Raw genomic sequence first — 17923 nt, forward strand, 5'->3', positions numbered from 1 at the left:
TAGTCATACGAATTCGTAGATTGTCTCTCTATGCGGCATGTCCCTGCATGTCCTACTCCATTTCTATCTTCTATATCTGGCTTGGCACAATTTGCTCCACATTTTCCAGGTGAATCGATGTCAATAATATTTATATCAAAAATTACCCCAAATTTCTTCAATTGTCATATTTTTCTCTTCCTTTAATTAGTTTAATTAAAATATTAAAACTCCTTCAGTTAGAAAAAGGAAATTTGTATCTATAAACACATGTTTAATTGTAAATATAAATATATTTCGTTCTGAGATATAAATACACGAATGAGTATAACAGCTAGACTATGTAAAAATTTTTGTACACGTAGACGTTAATTTTTTGAAGTGTCGAGTAATATTACAATATTAATATCGGGACCGCAGGCTCTGAAAAAGTGACTTATACTATCAAATTTTTCTCAAATAGGCAAGATTTAAACTGTAAATGATTCAAATATTAAAATACAAGATTGTATAAAGACAATCAAGCGTCTTGCAGTTCAATAAAATAGCAGTAAATATTTTTAAAAACCTATGGTCCTAGTTAATTTCACTCCTCGTAACAAAAGGCACGTGAGGTTATAAAAGTCATTCCGTTATTTGAAACTGTTAGGCAATAGGCCGATTTTTCTAGCAAAATCGCTAGATTCAAGAATACCTTGAATGAAAAAGGAAAAATCGGCTTCTAGTCGGATTTCAGTAAATTAAAAATATTAAGAAAACGATGGCAGTTTCATTGACGTTTTTCGAAAGTACAGAATACCATACTATTTATAGTTAGTAAAATGAATAAAAGTTTTCCTATCCAAAATAGAAGAGAAAATGGACATTAATTATAAGTTTTATGACTGGTTCAGAATTCTTGGAACTCGACTGATCATAAATAATGATCTCCTTTTGCTAGTGTGATTTGTTTTGTAAATCGCCTCTTTTGATTAGTGCTGATTCAATTGATTTAGTTGATTCCTTTATATCTGGTGAAGAGATTGTATAATACACGAAGTGTTGATTTCAGATCTAAATTCACCACATCTGAAAAAAATAAAATTTTTAATATATTTAAATATTAATTAAAAATTATTTATACATCAAAATAAAGGTTTTTTTTTAACTGTATACTTCTAAAAAGAATATTATATGCAGTCACAATACGAATAATTACTTAAATTTCCCTTAAACGTAAAAGATTCAAAATTTGAATTATTTTTCCCCACTGCAAGTTTAAGGATTCTTTAAAACTGAAAATGTACACTTTCAAAATATTCTAAATGAAAGTTATGATTTCATAATTAATTCCTTTTTTTTCTTTTACTTCCTATTTTAAATATTAAAATTTTCGGCTTTACGATAAAAAAACGGATTATAAGTTGCACATAGTTTTTAAAATCCAACGCTCTTTAATTTAAATTGCTTAACTTTAAGTAGTTTAAATTAATTTGATCACCATTTTTATGACAATTGCTAATTCTGTAAATTTTGATTTGATAAATTTAAAATAAAGTTCTACTGAAATTGTACCAAGTTTTAGGTTTTGTAAATATAATATTTAGTCTAAGTTTGTATACTTCTATTTAGAACTGAATCCTTCAGCTTGAACTATTTTCAAAAAGATTTTACGAAAAACTAACAATTTAAATTTAATTCTAAGCACATAAATTTGAAAGATTGAACTCTCAGGAATAAAAAAATGGATATTTTAATATACCTTCAGGTCTGGCTTTCGGTTTCGGCAAACCGATATCTTGCATAAGCTCGAAAGCAAATGCAACATTGTGAACTTTGTGTTCGTGAGTCTTTGGAGTCAGATGGAAACTTCCCAAGGGCACGAAAAATCCTTCAAGAAGTCCCAATAACAAAGTCAGGAAAACTCCGTCGTGGAATTGAGAGTCCAAGTCCGTGACTTCCAAGTGAACTTTGCTCAGATGCTTGTTCACAAAAGTCACTAAAGACTAAAACAATTACATTGAAATTAATTAAAAGATCAGAGAATTTGTCCTACATAACAATTTTGTCCCGAAAATAAATAAGACTGGAGTCATCAAATTATTGAAGGTAATAATAAATACCCTCTTGACGACTGCCAATTTTTCAGGAGCCTGATCGAAGAGAGTATCAAAAGCATCTCGTTCACATCGCATTCCAACGTCGTCATACGTGGAAGTGAGTTCCTCTTTCACAGTTCTGTGAATCAATTGTCCATCCTTCTTTTTTACAACGACAACGTAAACAGAAACACGTTCCGGCAATCTAACAGGCGCTCGAAATTGCCGTGCCAAGCCAACCAGAAGATGCAAAATAGCTACGATGTTCTTTGAATGCACTGACTCGACGCTCCATTTATAAGGTGGATAACGTCCGAGAACATGATTTGCAGCATGAAGAACGACCTCAAGTTTTTGTTTTTGTCCCTCCTCTGATTGAGTAACTTCCGGAACATCCAATTTTCTCCCCGTCAATTTTTCTGAAAAATAAATAAATTGTTATCTACGAACAGGGAGAGTCTAGAAATTCTTAGGAACGGAATTTAGGGTCGTTTCCAGGTCGAGAAAATAAGTTTTTCCTGGTCACCATCTGTGTATACGAAACAATAAAATAACCATTCGCTACACATGTAAAAATTAATAATTGCATTTATTTATTGGCCGAAAATATTGAATGAGAACAGAACCAGAAATAAAATAATAATACATTTTTTGCAAAATAATACTATACAGGTATAACCTACTACAAATTTCATAAATATCAAATTTGTTACAGAACTTATACATAATATGTAACGAACAATGTGCTAACATAAATTTTGATGCAACTAATCATTCAGTTTAATATAAATGAAAAAGCTATTTTTGAACCAGCATAATATATTAAGTAGATTTTAAAAGTAACCACAAATAATTATCTGTACTATTGCCAGGGTGGTCGTTTTAATCAGATAAAAAATTCCCGGTCATTTCCCATTTTTTTCCGGTTCGCAAACATTTTTCACGGTCAATGAAATTAGAAGATTCTCACTCTAAAGCTAAAAATTTGTGTATTTAAAGTTATAAAAACAGAGCAGCAAATCATTGCAAGCAATTTTAAGCTAGAAATATTAAAAATGGAACTATTATATTTTTGTTAAAAACTAAACACTTCTTAAAATTAAAGTTAAATTGTTTTCATTTTAAATAGTTTGTAAACCCTTAAAAAGCTTCAAAATTATATTCCAAAATCTTGAAACATTTACATGTTGTTTGACATTTATTCAAATTTTAAATTATTTTTGAAGTTTTTTCAAAACTTCTAGGCATCTTTTATAATGATTCGAATTCTTCTAATTATTTCAAAAATCATGTAAAAATAAAAATATTTTTGACAATTTTGGAATCTTTTTCAATATTCCCTGAAAATTATTTTTAGCGATAAATAGTCATTTCTTATTTTCCGGAGAATTTCAAGAAAATTTTTTTCTTAATTTTAAACCTTTCATAATTCTTAAAAAGCTTCTAGATTTTTTATACGAAATCTGTAAAAATTTTGTCGGAATTTTGAAGCCGAATTTTGTCGGTATACGTAGAAATTTCATTTAAATTAGTTGAAATTATTTCAAATTTTTTAACTCATTTTGAATCTTTTAAATTTTTTAAATATCTCTTCAACTTACTGGAATTTTTTCTAGAAACTACATGTGTTCAATATTTATTATACATAAAATCAACCATTTTACTTGTAAATTAATTTTCTTCAAACAGAACAATTAAAACTGTAACGTTCAAAGTTTAGTTTTTTATTCAGTTTTAAGTATTTAAATTATAATTATTGATTTTTTCTTCATTCAAAAAGTTCCAATTTTAGACTAAAGCAATATTTTAAATTTTTATGAAAGCTTTTAATTATCAATATATTATTTTGAAGTAATTTATAATTGAAAATAGTTGATAAATTTTCAATAAGCGATTTTCATTTGTTTAACTACTAAGACTTTCCATTTTTAATTGAAAAATTCTTATTCTTAACGTTAAAATCTGAAAATTCTTAAATTTTGAACTATTTCCGAATTATCTCAATAATCCTTAATTTATACTTCAATTTCAAAGATCATTAGAATTTATATTCACATTTGATCAACTACTAATTTTTAAGTCTTTAAAATTGTATTTTAACATTCTTTCAATAAGAAATGTAAGTTTAAAAACTAAAATAAAAAATGGAAAATTTGTGAATGAAAGATTTTCGAATTAATAACTGTAAACTGAATTATAGCATAATTGCGAAGGATAAATATTCAAATGATCATTTTTAAAACTGTTAAAATCAAACTTGGACAGACTTTTTTTTTCTACAAATTTGTAAAATTCTCGGTCAAAAAATAAATTTACTGTCATTTCCTGGCTTTAATCCGTCATTTCTTGGTTTTTCTGGTTTGCCAGTCCAGTGGTCACCCTGGATTGTATTTGATTAAATACATTAATAAATAAAAGCAATTTTTACTTTTTAGAAATGCTAGCGAACAAACACACGCGCGATTATTGAATATTTCCATATTTAAAGTACTAAATTGTATTGCACTGAGAAGGGCTGAATTAGTCAAGAATACATATCTTTAGTTAATAATACACTTTTGAATTCCCATGGAATCCCATACATTTCGTTGAAATCACTTGAAATTTGTTAAAATGCCCCATTATTGATTAAACCTGCTAGAACTACTTGAAATCGTTAGAGTCCCATTGAAATCTTTTGAAACATTTTGCAACCTATTTTTGCAATGTGATTTCTAAACATTTCATTTTTAGAAATCACTTGAAATCTCTCAGAATCCCTTAAAATGTTTTGATATACTTCGACAATCCTTTAAATCATTTCAAATAATCTAGGGTCTCTTCAAATCTCTTAAAAGTTCTTAAAACCCATTTTAAACTTTTACAAAATCATTAAAATCCATATGAATCGCTTGAAGTCTTCTAAAATTAGATGAAATCCACAAAAATGATGTAAGATCCCTTAAAATCTTTAGAAATAACTTGAAATCTCTTGCAATCCCTTGAAATATTTTGATTTATGCTTGGACAATGCTTAAAATCGTTTAAGGTACTTTAACGTCTCTTGAAATCTATTACAATATTTTTTAATCCATTGAAAATTTTTACAAAATCATTAAAATCTCTCTGAATCCCTTGAAGTATTTTAAAATTAGTTGAAATCCATAAGAATCGTGTGAAATACCTTAAAATCGTTAGAAATAACTTGAAATGTCTTGAATTCCGATAAAAATATTTCCACATACTTCGAAAATCCTTAAAATACTTTCTATAAAATTACATACTTTTTGATTCGAGATGTTAAAACCAAAAAAAGTTCAGTCGTTAAAGCGAAGTAGATTATCAACAAAAATGAATGCGATATTTGCGAGACTTTCCGTTACATTTTTTTAAAGATAAATTGATTATTACTAAAATAAATTAACTGAAAGAAACTGCGTGTTTAGAATACAATATTTGAAAATAATTGTTTCTTTAGCTACTGTTTTTTTCTGATATTTTTATTTTGTGGCAATAACTTGTTATTTAAAAAGTATATTTCAACATAAAAAAGAAAAGAGATAAAAGACTTATAAAATTATTCAGAATATTAAAGTCTTGTTTACTGCGATCTATAAAATAGTTAGTAACGCAGTATAAAATAAATTACAAAATACTGCCTCGAAATGTCAAACTTTGAGGTTTTCAACATCATATTTCTGCGCCATTATTTAAAAATAATTAAATTCAAGTTTTTATAGAAGATATGTCCGTAAGGATACATGATGTGATATTAAGAGATATTAAAAAAAGAAAAATGATAAATTAAGCAGAGCGAAGATTTTCACTAGCGAATTTGACATATGAAGGTAATTAATTCCCTCAACTTTTTATCAAAAATATTAATATTGGAGAACAATCTTATTCAAAAAGTTAAATTTTATTATTTTTATATTTATAATCACCCAAAAGATAAGTTGTATCTTTTTTTTACATTTCAACAGCAAAATTTCTACTGCTAAGAGAATTTTGTTTATAATAGACAAAACGACTTGAATTACTCTTCGAATTTCAATAAAATAAATGTTGTATGAGGAACAAACAAAAAAATAATTTAAATGCAAGGTTCTCCTAAAAAAATTCAACAAGAATTACACAGGCTTTCAAGGGTAAAACAAAATTCAAGGAGAATTTCAGATTTTCCAGATCGATAAAGTCTAGGGTGGCCCAATTTTTTTTCTTCGAGTTTTCATGGATACTTGGATAGCCCCCTGAAATTTGTACGAATTCACCAAAAAATAAAATCGTTTTTTTAGTGATATATAGAGATTCCGCAAGCCTCCTGAAATTTAACATGTATTTCCATTCGAAAAAAATAGGTTTTTGTCAATTTTATTCAAAATCGACAATATTAGGAGAAATCGAGTAGAAACTCAATATTTCACTTTACAATTAGACATAGAATAAAATCAAAAATTAGTTTTAAATCTCAACCCCATAAGTTTGTTTTATAGGGTTCCCAAGAAATCATATTAGTGAAAAATTGGGCTTTGCGAGTTATTGGCGCTAATTATGATATTTTTGCGGTTTTTTTTTTGTTCATACAAATGGTCTTTAATACATGAAGTGCTACTTTCTAAGTATTAATAGAAAGTAACCATTCATGTATTAGATTAGTTTACAGCAATTTTCTCTTAGAATACAATTAGAAAGTCGCGGTTTGTTCCGAATTTTTAAACTTGTTTTCGACTTTTCATTTAGTGTGAGATAATAATTAAATTTAACAGAAATGATGGTTTAATCCATTTAATTTTATTTATAACAATATTCTGTTGGAATAATCCTAGAAAGTTTGAGTTTTTTTTCGAAAATTTCAACTCTTTGCTCACTTTTCACTTAGAATACAATAATAATTAATGGAATTTAACAAACATAATTGTTTAAACAAATTATTACGGTGTAAAACTATTTTCTCTATTATTGATGCTAGATAGTTGCGGTTTTTTCTGAAATTTTCAGCCTTTTGTCAACTTTTATTTTAAAGCGAGGTAGTAATTAATGCAATGGAACACAAATAATTGTTTAAATATATTATTATTGTTTATAACTCTCTTTTCCTACAGTAATGCTAGATAGTTGGGTTTTTTCGGAAATTTTAAACTTTTGATCTACTATTTACTTAGTAGATAATAATTATCGAAAGTTAACAAAAATAATTGTTTAAAAGATTGATTATTGTTTATAACTATCTTCTCGTAAAACTTTAATTTAATATCATTCATATAGAAGATTTGAAAAATATTTTAAATAGCTATTTGTTTTCTAAACGCTTTAAAAAAACTAATTTATTTTTAGTGGATTTCAAAAAATTTGTGGGCGGGATGCATGGAAATAAAAAAAATTAATAATGTATATAATCTATATAGTATATAGTAATAATCTATATTCAAATTTTTGATTCTTGGGATATGGAAAAGACACTTTTTTTAACATTACCTAACAGTTTTTGAAGTACTTGGCCATCATAAAGATCTTCAGCGATGTTCTTTACAATGATCCGCTGATTAGCTAATTCGTCGTTGATCCATTCTATCAGAACAGAAATTAATTCGAGTACTTTTGGCTCTTCGAGGGACTTTGGTTCGATCATTGAACGTTCCTCATTTTCTTCGATGTTGTATTCTTCCGGAGGTAATTCGGGGTTTGCGGCAAGTCCTGGCGAGTCAATAGCATATTTTCCTTCTTCTTGTACTTCTTGGACTAAAATACAAAACAATTTTTTAATTAGCAGCAATATTTTTAGACATTAATTTGAAGTTTTTGAAAACGATTTTCTTGGATTGAATTGTAAGAGTTCTGGTATTAAAAGTATGATGAGGAATTTTTGTAAACACTTATATTCATGTGTAACAGAATATTTCGAAATTTTGCAATGAATCACACAAAATTTCAATATCCATTCCATTGGACATTGGAAAATAATTATTTTCCAAAATGCAAAATATGAAATATTTGAGAATTTTATTAGTTCAAATGGAGATTTTAAAAGTTATTATTTTAAAAACAAAATAAGGAGAAATGTAAACAACTCCAAAAATAACACACCTTATAAAAAGTTTCAAAAGATGAGTTTTGATAGTTCAATTACCACTAAACAATATTCATCTTGGTATTAGGTGAAATTGTACCCTTAGGTTTAAGTTTAAATAAATTATAAACCTTATATTTTCGTCTCGAAGATTACGTTCTGCCCTTATAAGGAAATCGCCCCATTCTAATAACACCCACGAGAAAAATGGATCACAAGGTTATTAAAAATTTATAAACATAACATACCCTCCTTGATGCGTTTTTTACGTCCTAGGGTTCCAATTTTGTCCCAAAAACTCTCCTCTTTATCATCTTTTTTGGCTGAAATAGGCGGACGGGGCGATTTTGGACGAGGTGACGCCATGATTGTATGGGAATCAACTAAACGTCATCGTCGAGAATAAACATGTGTTTCATGTTTGTGTGCATACCAACCCATTTAAAAATCTCAGTACATCGTCTTTTTAAATTTACATTATATGATTTTTCTTCAATTGTATTAGAATAGACTTTTAATTTCACAGGAATTAGGGGTTATCTTTTTATTTTTAAGTCATTAAAAAAAAGGTTATCTGTATACATAATAAAGTCGTATAACCTCCTAAAATGGTATTTTATTGACACGCCCCTGATAATTAATCGAAATGCCGGAATTGAACCATTTCGCATTAAAATATTATAAAAGAAATTAGTCTATTCATATTTTTACAAAGTTTGGTTACACTTTTAAGTGTTGTACTTAATACTCATTTTTTTAAATTATAAAGTTCGAATTGAGTTTAAAAATATTTCAAAATCATTTAAGAAAAATAATAGGATATAGAAAAGGAAAATGGAACTGAAATTGCGAAATCGAAGAATTAACGAACAGGAATACTCGTGAAATGTCGAGGTTAGGGTTCCTGTAAAAAAACAGAAGCAAAAATCGTTTAAAATGTCGATTTTTGGTCGTCTCTGTGAAAGAAATGCACTTAGTACAATAAAAAGAACACCGAATTTATGTGCGACATATGTGGCAGAGTCAAAAGCACCTACAGTTGATGGAAGTGTTGATTCGGGTATGTTTGACCATAACCTCTATTTTTCATTTTTCCTTCAACAATAAACACAGTAAATAATCTGTTTAATATTATTTCACCATAACTATGTGATATAGCATTAAAAGTCTTAAACAAATGATATTCTCGATAAATTTGTCAGTTTAAAGCTTAATAATTAGCGTATACGTTTTCAAATTATGAAATTTAGGGAGTGACCACAGCTGATTTTCGGAACGATTTCAGAAAGAAAGACTGAAATTGTAGTCCTACTTTGCCCTCCAACATTAAATATTTTAATGCTCTAATAAATTAATAATAATATATCATAATAATAACTATCATCAAAGATGATCAACTATTTCAAAGAAATGTCAAGATTTCACAAAGATGGTATGTGCTTCAAGAGGTTTTAAAGAATTGACAAAGATTTCAAAGATGACTTATTTTCGCAAAAAATTAAGAATTTGTTTATTTATGGTTTTGCTTTTTTCCAAAACGGTTGGCCAATAAAAAAAGAAGACCTGGAAAAACTTGAATTATTGACCTGAAAAACCTGGAAGACCTTGAATTTCATTCTTATGAATCGCTAGATACCCTGTTTAAACAAATTATTATTTTTTTTTTATAATTACCAAATATCTTAAACAATACATATTATTCTTGAAATTCATCAACTGTTCGGGGAACATGTCCGGGGAAAATTCGTGTGGATGGTCACTATTAATGATGAAATTGAATATATTTTGAATTTGATTTTCAGAGGGATTTCGAATTTTGACCATACTGCCAAAGCCACCAGAAAAAAGGGAAATGAAAGAGCAAAAATTCAGAGTGTTGCCACCAAGAACAAATGAAATGCCAGTGGACCAGGATTGGCCGTCCGTTTGGCCCGGACCTAGAACTTTTCACCCAGCAGTTGTTCCTCTTCCCATTAGACAAGGATATCCTCTGAAAAAACAAGCACCACTTGGAAAATTCGCCAACGTTGAATTGATGAAAATTCCCAACTTTCTGCATCTCACACCTCCAGCAATACGAAGACATTGTGAAGCCATAAAGCAATTTTGCACCGAGTGGCCCGTCGGCTTAGAAACGGACGAAAAGTGCGATAAGCACTTTCCCCTCGAAGTCATCACAAGCGATTATTGCTATTCTTCTCCCACAATTCGCGAACCTTTGGCGAGAATTGTCAACTTGAGGGTAAAACTCTCTGCTCTAAATTTAGACGCTCACGCCAAGGATAAACTCCTTCGTTTACTGGGAAACAAATATGATCCTGAGAGTGATTATATCACGATCACGACAGATCGATGCCCATCAAGGAAACAAAACCTGGATTATGCTCATTACCTTTTAACTGCTGTCTATCACGAATCCTGGGTTAGTTTTTTGTTTAATCGTTATTTTTTTAATAAAAAAGAGAATATTTTATCAAACTAATTTGGTTATTGCATTTTTTCAGAGAGTAGAACCGTGGGAAGCGGAAAAAAGCGAAGCAGACATGGAATTGTACGACTGGGACAAGAGCAAAAGTCGACAGAGTTTGATAACTATTCATTGCTGGCCAGAGCCGCCAAAAGATATCGATTATCAAACCATTCCTAATGCCACCCAATACAAAGTTGCAGTTTCTGAACTTATAAACAACGGAGAAGACGAATATTCTGTAAATAAATACAAGGACGCTGTCAAAAACCTTCTGAATTTAAATTAACGTTTTAATAAAAAAAAAGTAAAATAAATTTGTTATAGAGAAATTCACTTCGGATAAAACTTTCATTGGAACAATTAAATTTAGCTTTAATTGATGTAAAGTTAATAATATTCTTCAACAATTTCTCTAATTTCACCGTCTGCAGGGTGAGTATTTTCGGGAAACCTTTGGTCATACATTTAAATTCGAAGTTTTTATTTTCTGCGTAAAATTACTGATGACAGCATAAAAGTCAAACTCAGAGAAATTTCTCGTGTTGTTTTTTTTCTGGCATATTTATGCTATTTTGTTGGTCGATACGTTGTTATTTATAAACATTTCTTTTGAGCCAAATGATTTGCTATTTTTTCGAGTAAATTTCTTCTGGTAGATGTCATTGTCATATTAAAACCTTATATGGTTAGTTTCTGTATCTTGTATGGTCATCTACGGTTTTAACAAAGGCATTTGTTATAAATAAAAAAGTTCTAACAGTTCTTATACATTTTAACGATTCAACGCTATTTGAAAGAATTCAGTTTCAAATTGGATTAGTTTTGCATATTTGATTTATAATTGCTCATTTAAAACAAACAGTCAAATATTACTAAATATTTTTAAAATGTTCTTTTTTTAAACAAAAAAATTCAAATAGCATAGGTTAAAACTGGAATATCTTAGACTGAAACGATATTTAAAGATACGATTTGAAATTAAATAAAAAATTTCAATTATGAATCTGTTACTTTTAAATTATTAGAAAATTTTAAACAAATTATAAAGTTTCAATTTGACGTTTACATTTCTTTAACTACTATGACTGACAAATTAAAACAGTAGAATAGTTAACGTTTATACCTGTAAATTGTTTAATTTTGAACAGGTTCAGAATCCTGTTGTAAAATAAATTTCCTGGTTTTTTTCTAGTCTAAAAAATTCCCGGTCATTTCCTGGTTTAACGGCCAGCTTGGCCAACGATTCTCTGCATCTTGACTTAAGTCATTTAATATAAATACATTTTTATCAAATATAGTTATTTCATTGTAAAAACTTTTGTTGAAAAATTGTTCTTAATAATTTGGACCATTAAAACAATTATTTTTAAAAAATGATGTAAAATTGTAGAGAATCTTTTTCCTGAGAAAATAAGCTATAATTAAATAAAATTGTATCATTTTTGAAAGTTGGTAAGATTCAATAAAAAAAAGTTAGATCTCAAACAAAATTTTTAAAATAAACAAGTTTTACCTTTCCGAGTTTTTCATGAAAAATGATCTTTTCTCGTTTGAACGAGACCATCCTTTATAATATCATATATTTTAAAATTGTAATAGATATTGTTCCCGAAACCTGTTTTTTCGTACCCAAAGTACCTGAAATCTATAACAATGTTAATTTATTTTAAATAATTTAAATATGTGCGATAGTTTAAACGGTTCTAAAATCTTATTTTTTTAAGTTGCAGACTTCGCACTCACCAGACTATTGACACTTTTGAACAATGACGCTTTTTTCTGCTATTTCGCAAAAAATGACACTTAAGACATTATTTTGTCATAATTAACCGCTAATGCGACTATTTCTTTATTTTTCCTTAAAAATATTTTTTGAACTTCTTCGATAATTGCCTCCAAAATGTCTTAACGGCTGATTAGGGGCTGTCCAAAATATTGAATTTTCAAGTCAAATAGATGAGCTCATAAAAAAAAACAGCTGAATTTCTAAGCAAATTGTTAAATCTTAAAGCAAATATAAGAATTTTCAATAAGATACATAAATTTTCCACATATCAGTTGAATCTTTAACTAAAACCGATTAATTTTCAACCATACAGTTGGATTTTTATTTAACTACAAAAAAATGATTTTCTACTTAAAAGGACAGTTTTTCGACATAAAAATACATGAATTTCTAACTGAAAAAAATTCATTTTCAGCCAAAAATCGAATATTTAAATATTCAGTTAAAATAATTAATTTGCAATGAAAAAAAAAACGAATTTTCTGCAAGATTTGAATTTTCATGCCAACGAGACAAATTCTGTACAAAACAGTCGCATTTTCAGCTTAGAAATACTAATTTTTTACAAAAAAAAACGTAATATTTTATATTTAAAGCAAAAAATATTTTTATTTTAAATAAAAACAGTCGAATATAACCAAAATAGAGGAATTTTCAACAAAATACTTTATACCTCAACTAAAACAGATTACTTTTCGACCATAAGTTGCATTTTTAACAACAACAAACTCATTATTTTCTACCTATTAAATAGATAAATTTGCAGTCAAGAAGATTAATTTTCTACAAGGAAAGACGAATTTTCAACAAAATACATACATTTTGTAGCTATATAGTTGGATTTTCATTTTCTACAAAAAAGAAAGTTTTTTAATAAATTATATAATTTTTCAATTAAATATTTTTTAAACTTGATGGGATGTTAGTCTAAATATTAAAAAATTATTTTCAGTTTCTATTTTTTCCGTCTTTAGTAATTGTTAAATAACCGGTTTTATAAATTAAAAAGATCCTTTTTTCACAAAAAATGGTGTAGGCACATTTTTAATTCGAAGAATAAATTTACAATGAAAAAAACGTTTTTTCTACAAAACAGTTTAATTTTGTAACGAATAGATGATGTTTATACCAAATTGTGGATTTTCAACCTGAAAATACGAATTTTCAAAAAAGAAAAAGTTAAATTAAAACCAATCAATTGAATTTGCTACAAAACAGTTCAATTTTCAGTTTAAAAATTATTTTTAAACAAAAAAAATTCAAGTAAAATGATGGATTTTCAACCAAAAAATTAACTTTTAAGAAAATATTTCAACTTTCAATTGACGAGTTGAATTTGCCATCTAAAAAGATAAATTTTTAACGAAAAAATGTAATAGTTGATATTTTAACAAAACAGACTGCAATTAAAAAAAAAACAGTTGGATTATTTAACGAACAGAGACAATTAATTTTAAACTGAACAGGTCCATTTTAACAAAACCAAAAATTGATTTTCTACCAAAACTACGAATTTTCAACAAAATAGTTATATTTTCCACTAAGTTAATTAATTTTCGAGCAAAAAATATCTACAGAAAGAGATAGATTTTAAAATCAAAAATATGAATGTTTAACAAAGGAGTAGAATTTTCAATCGGAAAAAAATGTTCATCAAGAAAGAAACAGCATTGCAATTATTGAATTTTCAAGCCAAAAAACCGAATTTTTAAGAAAACAGTTGAATTCTCAACCATGAAGTATGAGTTTTTAACAAATGTTGTATTTTCAAAAAAATCATTCTTCTTTGAATCAAATAATACAGTTTTTTAAATAGAAAAGATTGATTTTTAACGAAAAATTTAAAAGTAGACTTTTTGTATTGAGCTATCTTAATTTAGTTCGCATTCAAGTGGAAAAATGAGAAAAAGGGGAAAGCTTGTGAAGCTTTCTTGAAGAATTTTATGACACTATTATATGGTTTCTTTTGTTAATACAACAATCCAGAGCATAAAACGTAGTTAGGAATGATTTAATAAAAACTGTATTACGCACGCATGAATATAATTAATTGATCATAGGATCTATGATGAGTCGAGCATTTTCTTTGTACTGCCCAAGATAATTTTCGTCTCAAAGGGAGCACACAAATGATGATAAATTTGAACGCGATTGCAAATTCAACTCCATGACGAAGAAATTTACTGGAGCGCGTTGACAATAAATCACGTGCACGCGATACACTTTGGTATAAAAGCAAAAAAATTTGGAAAACGTGCTCATGTCCGTTGTTTCTTCTCAAGTGTCTTGATTTGTTGTTGGTGCCATGTGTCGTGACAAATATACATTTTAAAGTTTCGGAACATGATCAATATCTGCGGTGTGAGTATCTACAAAATTGTGTTAATTTAAAAACAAAATTTTTTATTAAAATCCTAAAACGATATAATTTTGTTTGTTTGACTTCTTGAGAAAAATTAATAGGGTTCTTAAACTTTTTAAAGTGATATTTTTATCTGCATACATTTTTATTAGGTAGATTGAAAAATAATCAAGTTTATTAAAGTCGAATTGGTAATTTAGAAATATGCATTCTGGATAATCTTACTGGTGGCTTCCGGAATAAAAAAAATTCCAGGAAAAATGCAACTGGAGGAGTCTTATTCGCCAAATGTTTCAGAAAAGATGAAATTATACCCAATATTCGCTCCAGCTCTACCCATCTGTAGAAATTCAAATTTTATTAAGCAGCCTTATTTTTGTCATTTGGTGAACCGGTTCGAAAATATTCCACGCATTTCAAGCGATCTTCCGTTTTTGCCTTCCCAAGATTATTCGGCTAAAACACCGATTAATCGACAGGCAAGAAGTTATTATGGCTCTTATGGGCATGGAGGAGCTCCAGCTACTCCCACTTATTATCCGTAAGTAAAAATATGCTTTTTAAATTGGAAAACTTTCACATTCAAAATAATTGCTAAATAATTTGAGAAGTAAATTTATAAGACTTCAGTTTTTAAATAAAAATGTGGAACTTCTTTTCTAGCATAGAAGTAATTGAAACTAGGAATCTTTAGAAAATTATGAAAGATTCTAAATTAGAAAACTTTCAAATTGAGATTTTCAAAAAGAAAATTTTGAAAGAGATTAAAACTAGGAATTCGAATGAAATTTTCGGACACTGTCAATTGAAACGTCTTTGAATGATTACAAACCTTTCATAAATAATTTTATAATCTTAATTTGAAAGTCATTAAATTGAAAACTACTTCATTTAAATAAGAAAAAAATAAGAAGCAGAAATTTGAATCATGAAAGAAGAACAATTTTGTAGCATCAACTTTTTAAAAAGTTATTTTTGAAAGATTTTACAATTTAATTTTTTTAAATCTTAGATTTCAAGAGCGAAATTATTTACATTTTTTTTAGAATTTAAATTATAATTACATTTTTTATATATTCCAAAACAATATTAAAATATAAAAATAATCAATAGTGAAAAAGTTTAATTAGTAAAGGATCTAATTCACAAAAATTAAGTATAAATACGTATTTAACATTTGAAAATATACCTATCAATACACTCGGAATATTTATATAGTTTTGCAAGTTTATTATGTTTTTTTTTCAGTTTCTAGGAATTTAATCAATATGTTTCCCTTCGAAAGCTTGTACAAATTATATTATAAGATATGCACGAAAATATACGCAGATATATACAAAAATATACTTTTCAAAAAAATACATAAATTCTTAACTAAATATTTGTTTTTTTAACTGAAAAGGATCAATTTTCAACCAAAACGTTGAAATTTGCACTAAAACAAAATCAATATTCAAACAAAAGTGGAATTATTAAATTTTCAGTGAAAACAATTAATTGAAAAAAAATAAATAAAAACGAAATTTTCAACGAAAGTGATGAAGTTTCAACTAAAATGACGAATCTTCAACTGTACGGAGATAAATTTAGCGTGAGAACTTTTGCTTTTAGATTATACAGTTCGAGACTTTAAAGGATTTCAAAATTGTAGCTCTAAAATCATGCGCTTCTGCGAATTAATCTCTTGAAATTTCTCTCCGTATTGAATAAAAGAATTTTAAATGAAAAAGATTAATTTTTAACAAAATAGTATAGGAATACTTGAATTTCCAACTAAAAAAAGATAAATTGTCAACAAAAACTAATTTTCGAAATATAGTTAAATTTTCTAACAAAGTGAAAAATTTGCAACTAAAATTACAAATATTCAACTGAAATAATTGAATTTTAAACCAAAAGGATGAATTTTCATCTAAAATTATGGATCTTCAACTGGAATAGTTGAATTTTCGACCAAAAAAATGCACTTTCAACCAAGGAGATTACTTACTACCAAAAAAGACCATTTTTCAACTAAATAGATAATTTTTCAACCAAAAATTGAAGTTAAATTTTTATTTAAAAAATCAAGGTTCAACCAATCAGATGAATTTCCCGGTAATGCAAAATACCTGACAATTCCAGGTTTTCCAAGCAGGGTAGACACACACTTTTTTGCATATAATTTTGAATTTGAAAAAGATTTTAAATCATGACATTTGAAAATGATAAGCCTAATTTTGAGTTTCTAAACTTGAATATTTAAATGTGTATAATAGGTCTACAATTTTAAAATGTATACTTACACATTTTTTACATTAACAAGCTCACAAGCTTTCAATTAAAATAAAGGTTACAATTTTAATTGAAGTGAACAGAAGCCAAATTTCAAAGCTTAAACATTTGATTTCAGTTTTAAATTTCAATGCTTCTAATTTATTAGATATATTTTATCAATATTAGATAACAATAAAACCAGAATATCTTCTAATTCAGTAGTTTAAATTTGAAATTTATAGTTATCATTGCAATTTCCAATTTTTTCAGAGCTTTTGATCCGATTAGCGTGCTTGCCTCGCTGGCATTCTTAGCGTTTTTATTGCAATCTTTTGCCTCGCTATTTGATAGATCAAGATCTATTATTCCAACAATTGTGAGCAGTAGTAGAGATTCATCTTCAGAATTAGAAGATGACATAGAAGAACGAGTAATGCGTGCTTTAGACGAATATGTAAGTAGAGTAAATCTTTTTTAATTATTCCTAAAACCACGTAACTTACTATTAAAAATAAGTAATTATATATTCAAAATCTTCACTAGCTTACAATTTTGAATTAAAATTTCGAAATGAAAAATAATTTCCTACCTTGTTTATTACCAAAAATGTATACTATTCCACAGGCCGCCTTAGAAAATAATTTACTAAAAGAAAAGAAGGAAGTCACGACGACAGAAACTGAATCAAAACGATGAATCCCAAAAATGTACTCAGCAAGAATGACTGAAAATATTTTATTCGTTAAGAACATCACGACGATGAACTTTATCTTTATTATATTTAATTGTATCCAGAGATAATTTTACATATAAATATTTTATTATTGAGCTGAAAATATTACAAAGTGTCAATATCAAGTTATAAAAGTTTCATTGCTTTCTTTACGCTTAGAGCGAACGCTATAATTTATAATGCGATCATAGTATTTTTTTGTTAAGCTCCTCG

General features: G+C 27.5%; 3 protein-coding genes across 5 annotated transcripts; 2 read left to right on the top strand and 1 right to left on the bottom strand.

Annotated features, from left to right (window-relative positions):
* Positions 1–252: 252 nt before the first annotated feature.
* Positions 253–11718, bottom strand: LOC117176139 (beta-parvin). Its single transcript, XM_033366218.1, has 6 exons — positions 11697–11718; positions 8352–8486; positions 7512–7775; positions 2082–2476; positions 1721–1964; positions 253–1047 (listed from the first exon to the last, which is right to left on the bottom strand). Exons 2-6 carry the CDS (start codon positions 8467–8469, stop codon positions 971–973), a joined length of 1098 nt encoding a protein of 365 aa, XP_033222109.1. The 5' UTR covers positions 8470–8486; positions 11697–11718; the 3' UTR covers positions 253–970.
* LOC117176140 (28S ribosomal protein S35, mitochondrial) lies at positions 8838–11085 on the top strand. Its single transcript, XM_033366220.1, has 3 exons — positions 8838–9163; positions 9906–10525; positions 10608–11085. The coding sequence occupies exons 1-3, from the start codon at positions 9040–9042 to the stop codon at positions 10857–10859; spliced, it is 996 nt and encodes a 331-aa protein (XP_033222111.1). The 5' UTR covers positions 8838–9039; the 3' UTR covers positions 10860–11085.
* A 2395-nt stretch (positions 11719–14113) lies between the features above and the next one.
* Positions 14114–17717, top strand: LOC117176072. Of its 3 annotated transcripts, none has more exons than XM_033366082.1 (4): positions 14114–14720; positions 14922–15262; positions 17248–17431; positions 17602–17717. In XM_033366082.1, the coding sequence occupies exons 1-4, from the start codon at positions 14703–14705 to the stop codon at positions 17671–17673; spliced, it is 615 nt and encodes a 204-aa protein (XP_033221973.1). In that variant the 5' UTR covers positions 14114–14702; the 3' UTR covers positions 17674–17717. The 3 variants fall into 3 exon arrangements, with proteins under 3 accessions (XP_033221973.1, XP_033221975.1, XP_033221974.1); XM_033366084.1 differs by having other exon boundaries at positions 15019–15262; XM_033366083.1 differs by having other exon boundaries at positions 14696–14718; positions 14874–15262.
* Positions 17718–17923: the final 206 nt, after the last annotated feature.

The sequence above is a fragment of the Belonocnema kinseyi genome, chromosome 7 (genome assembly GCF_010883055.1).
Source record: "Belonocnema kinseyi isolate 2016_QV_RU_SX_M_011 chromosome 7, B_treatae_v1, whole genome shotgun sequence".
NCBI lineage: Eukaryota > Metazoa > Arthropoda > Insecta > Hymenoptera > Cynipidae > Belonocnema > Belonocnema kinseyi.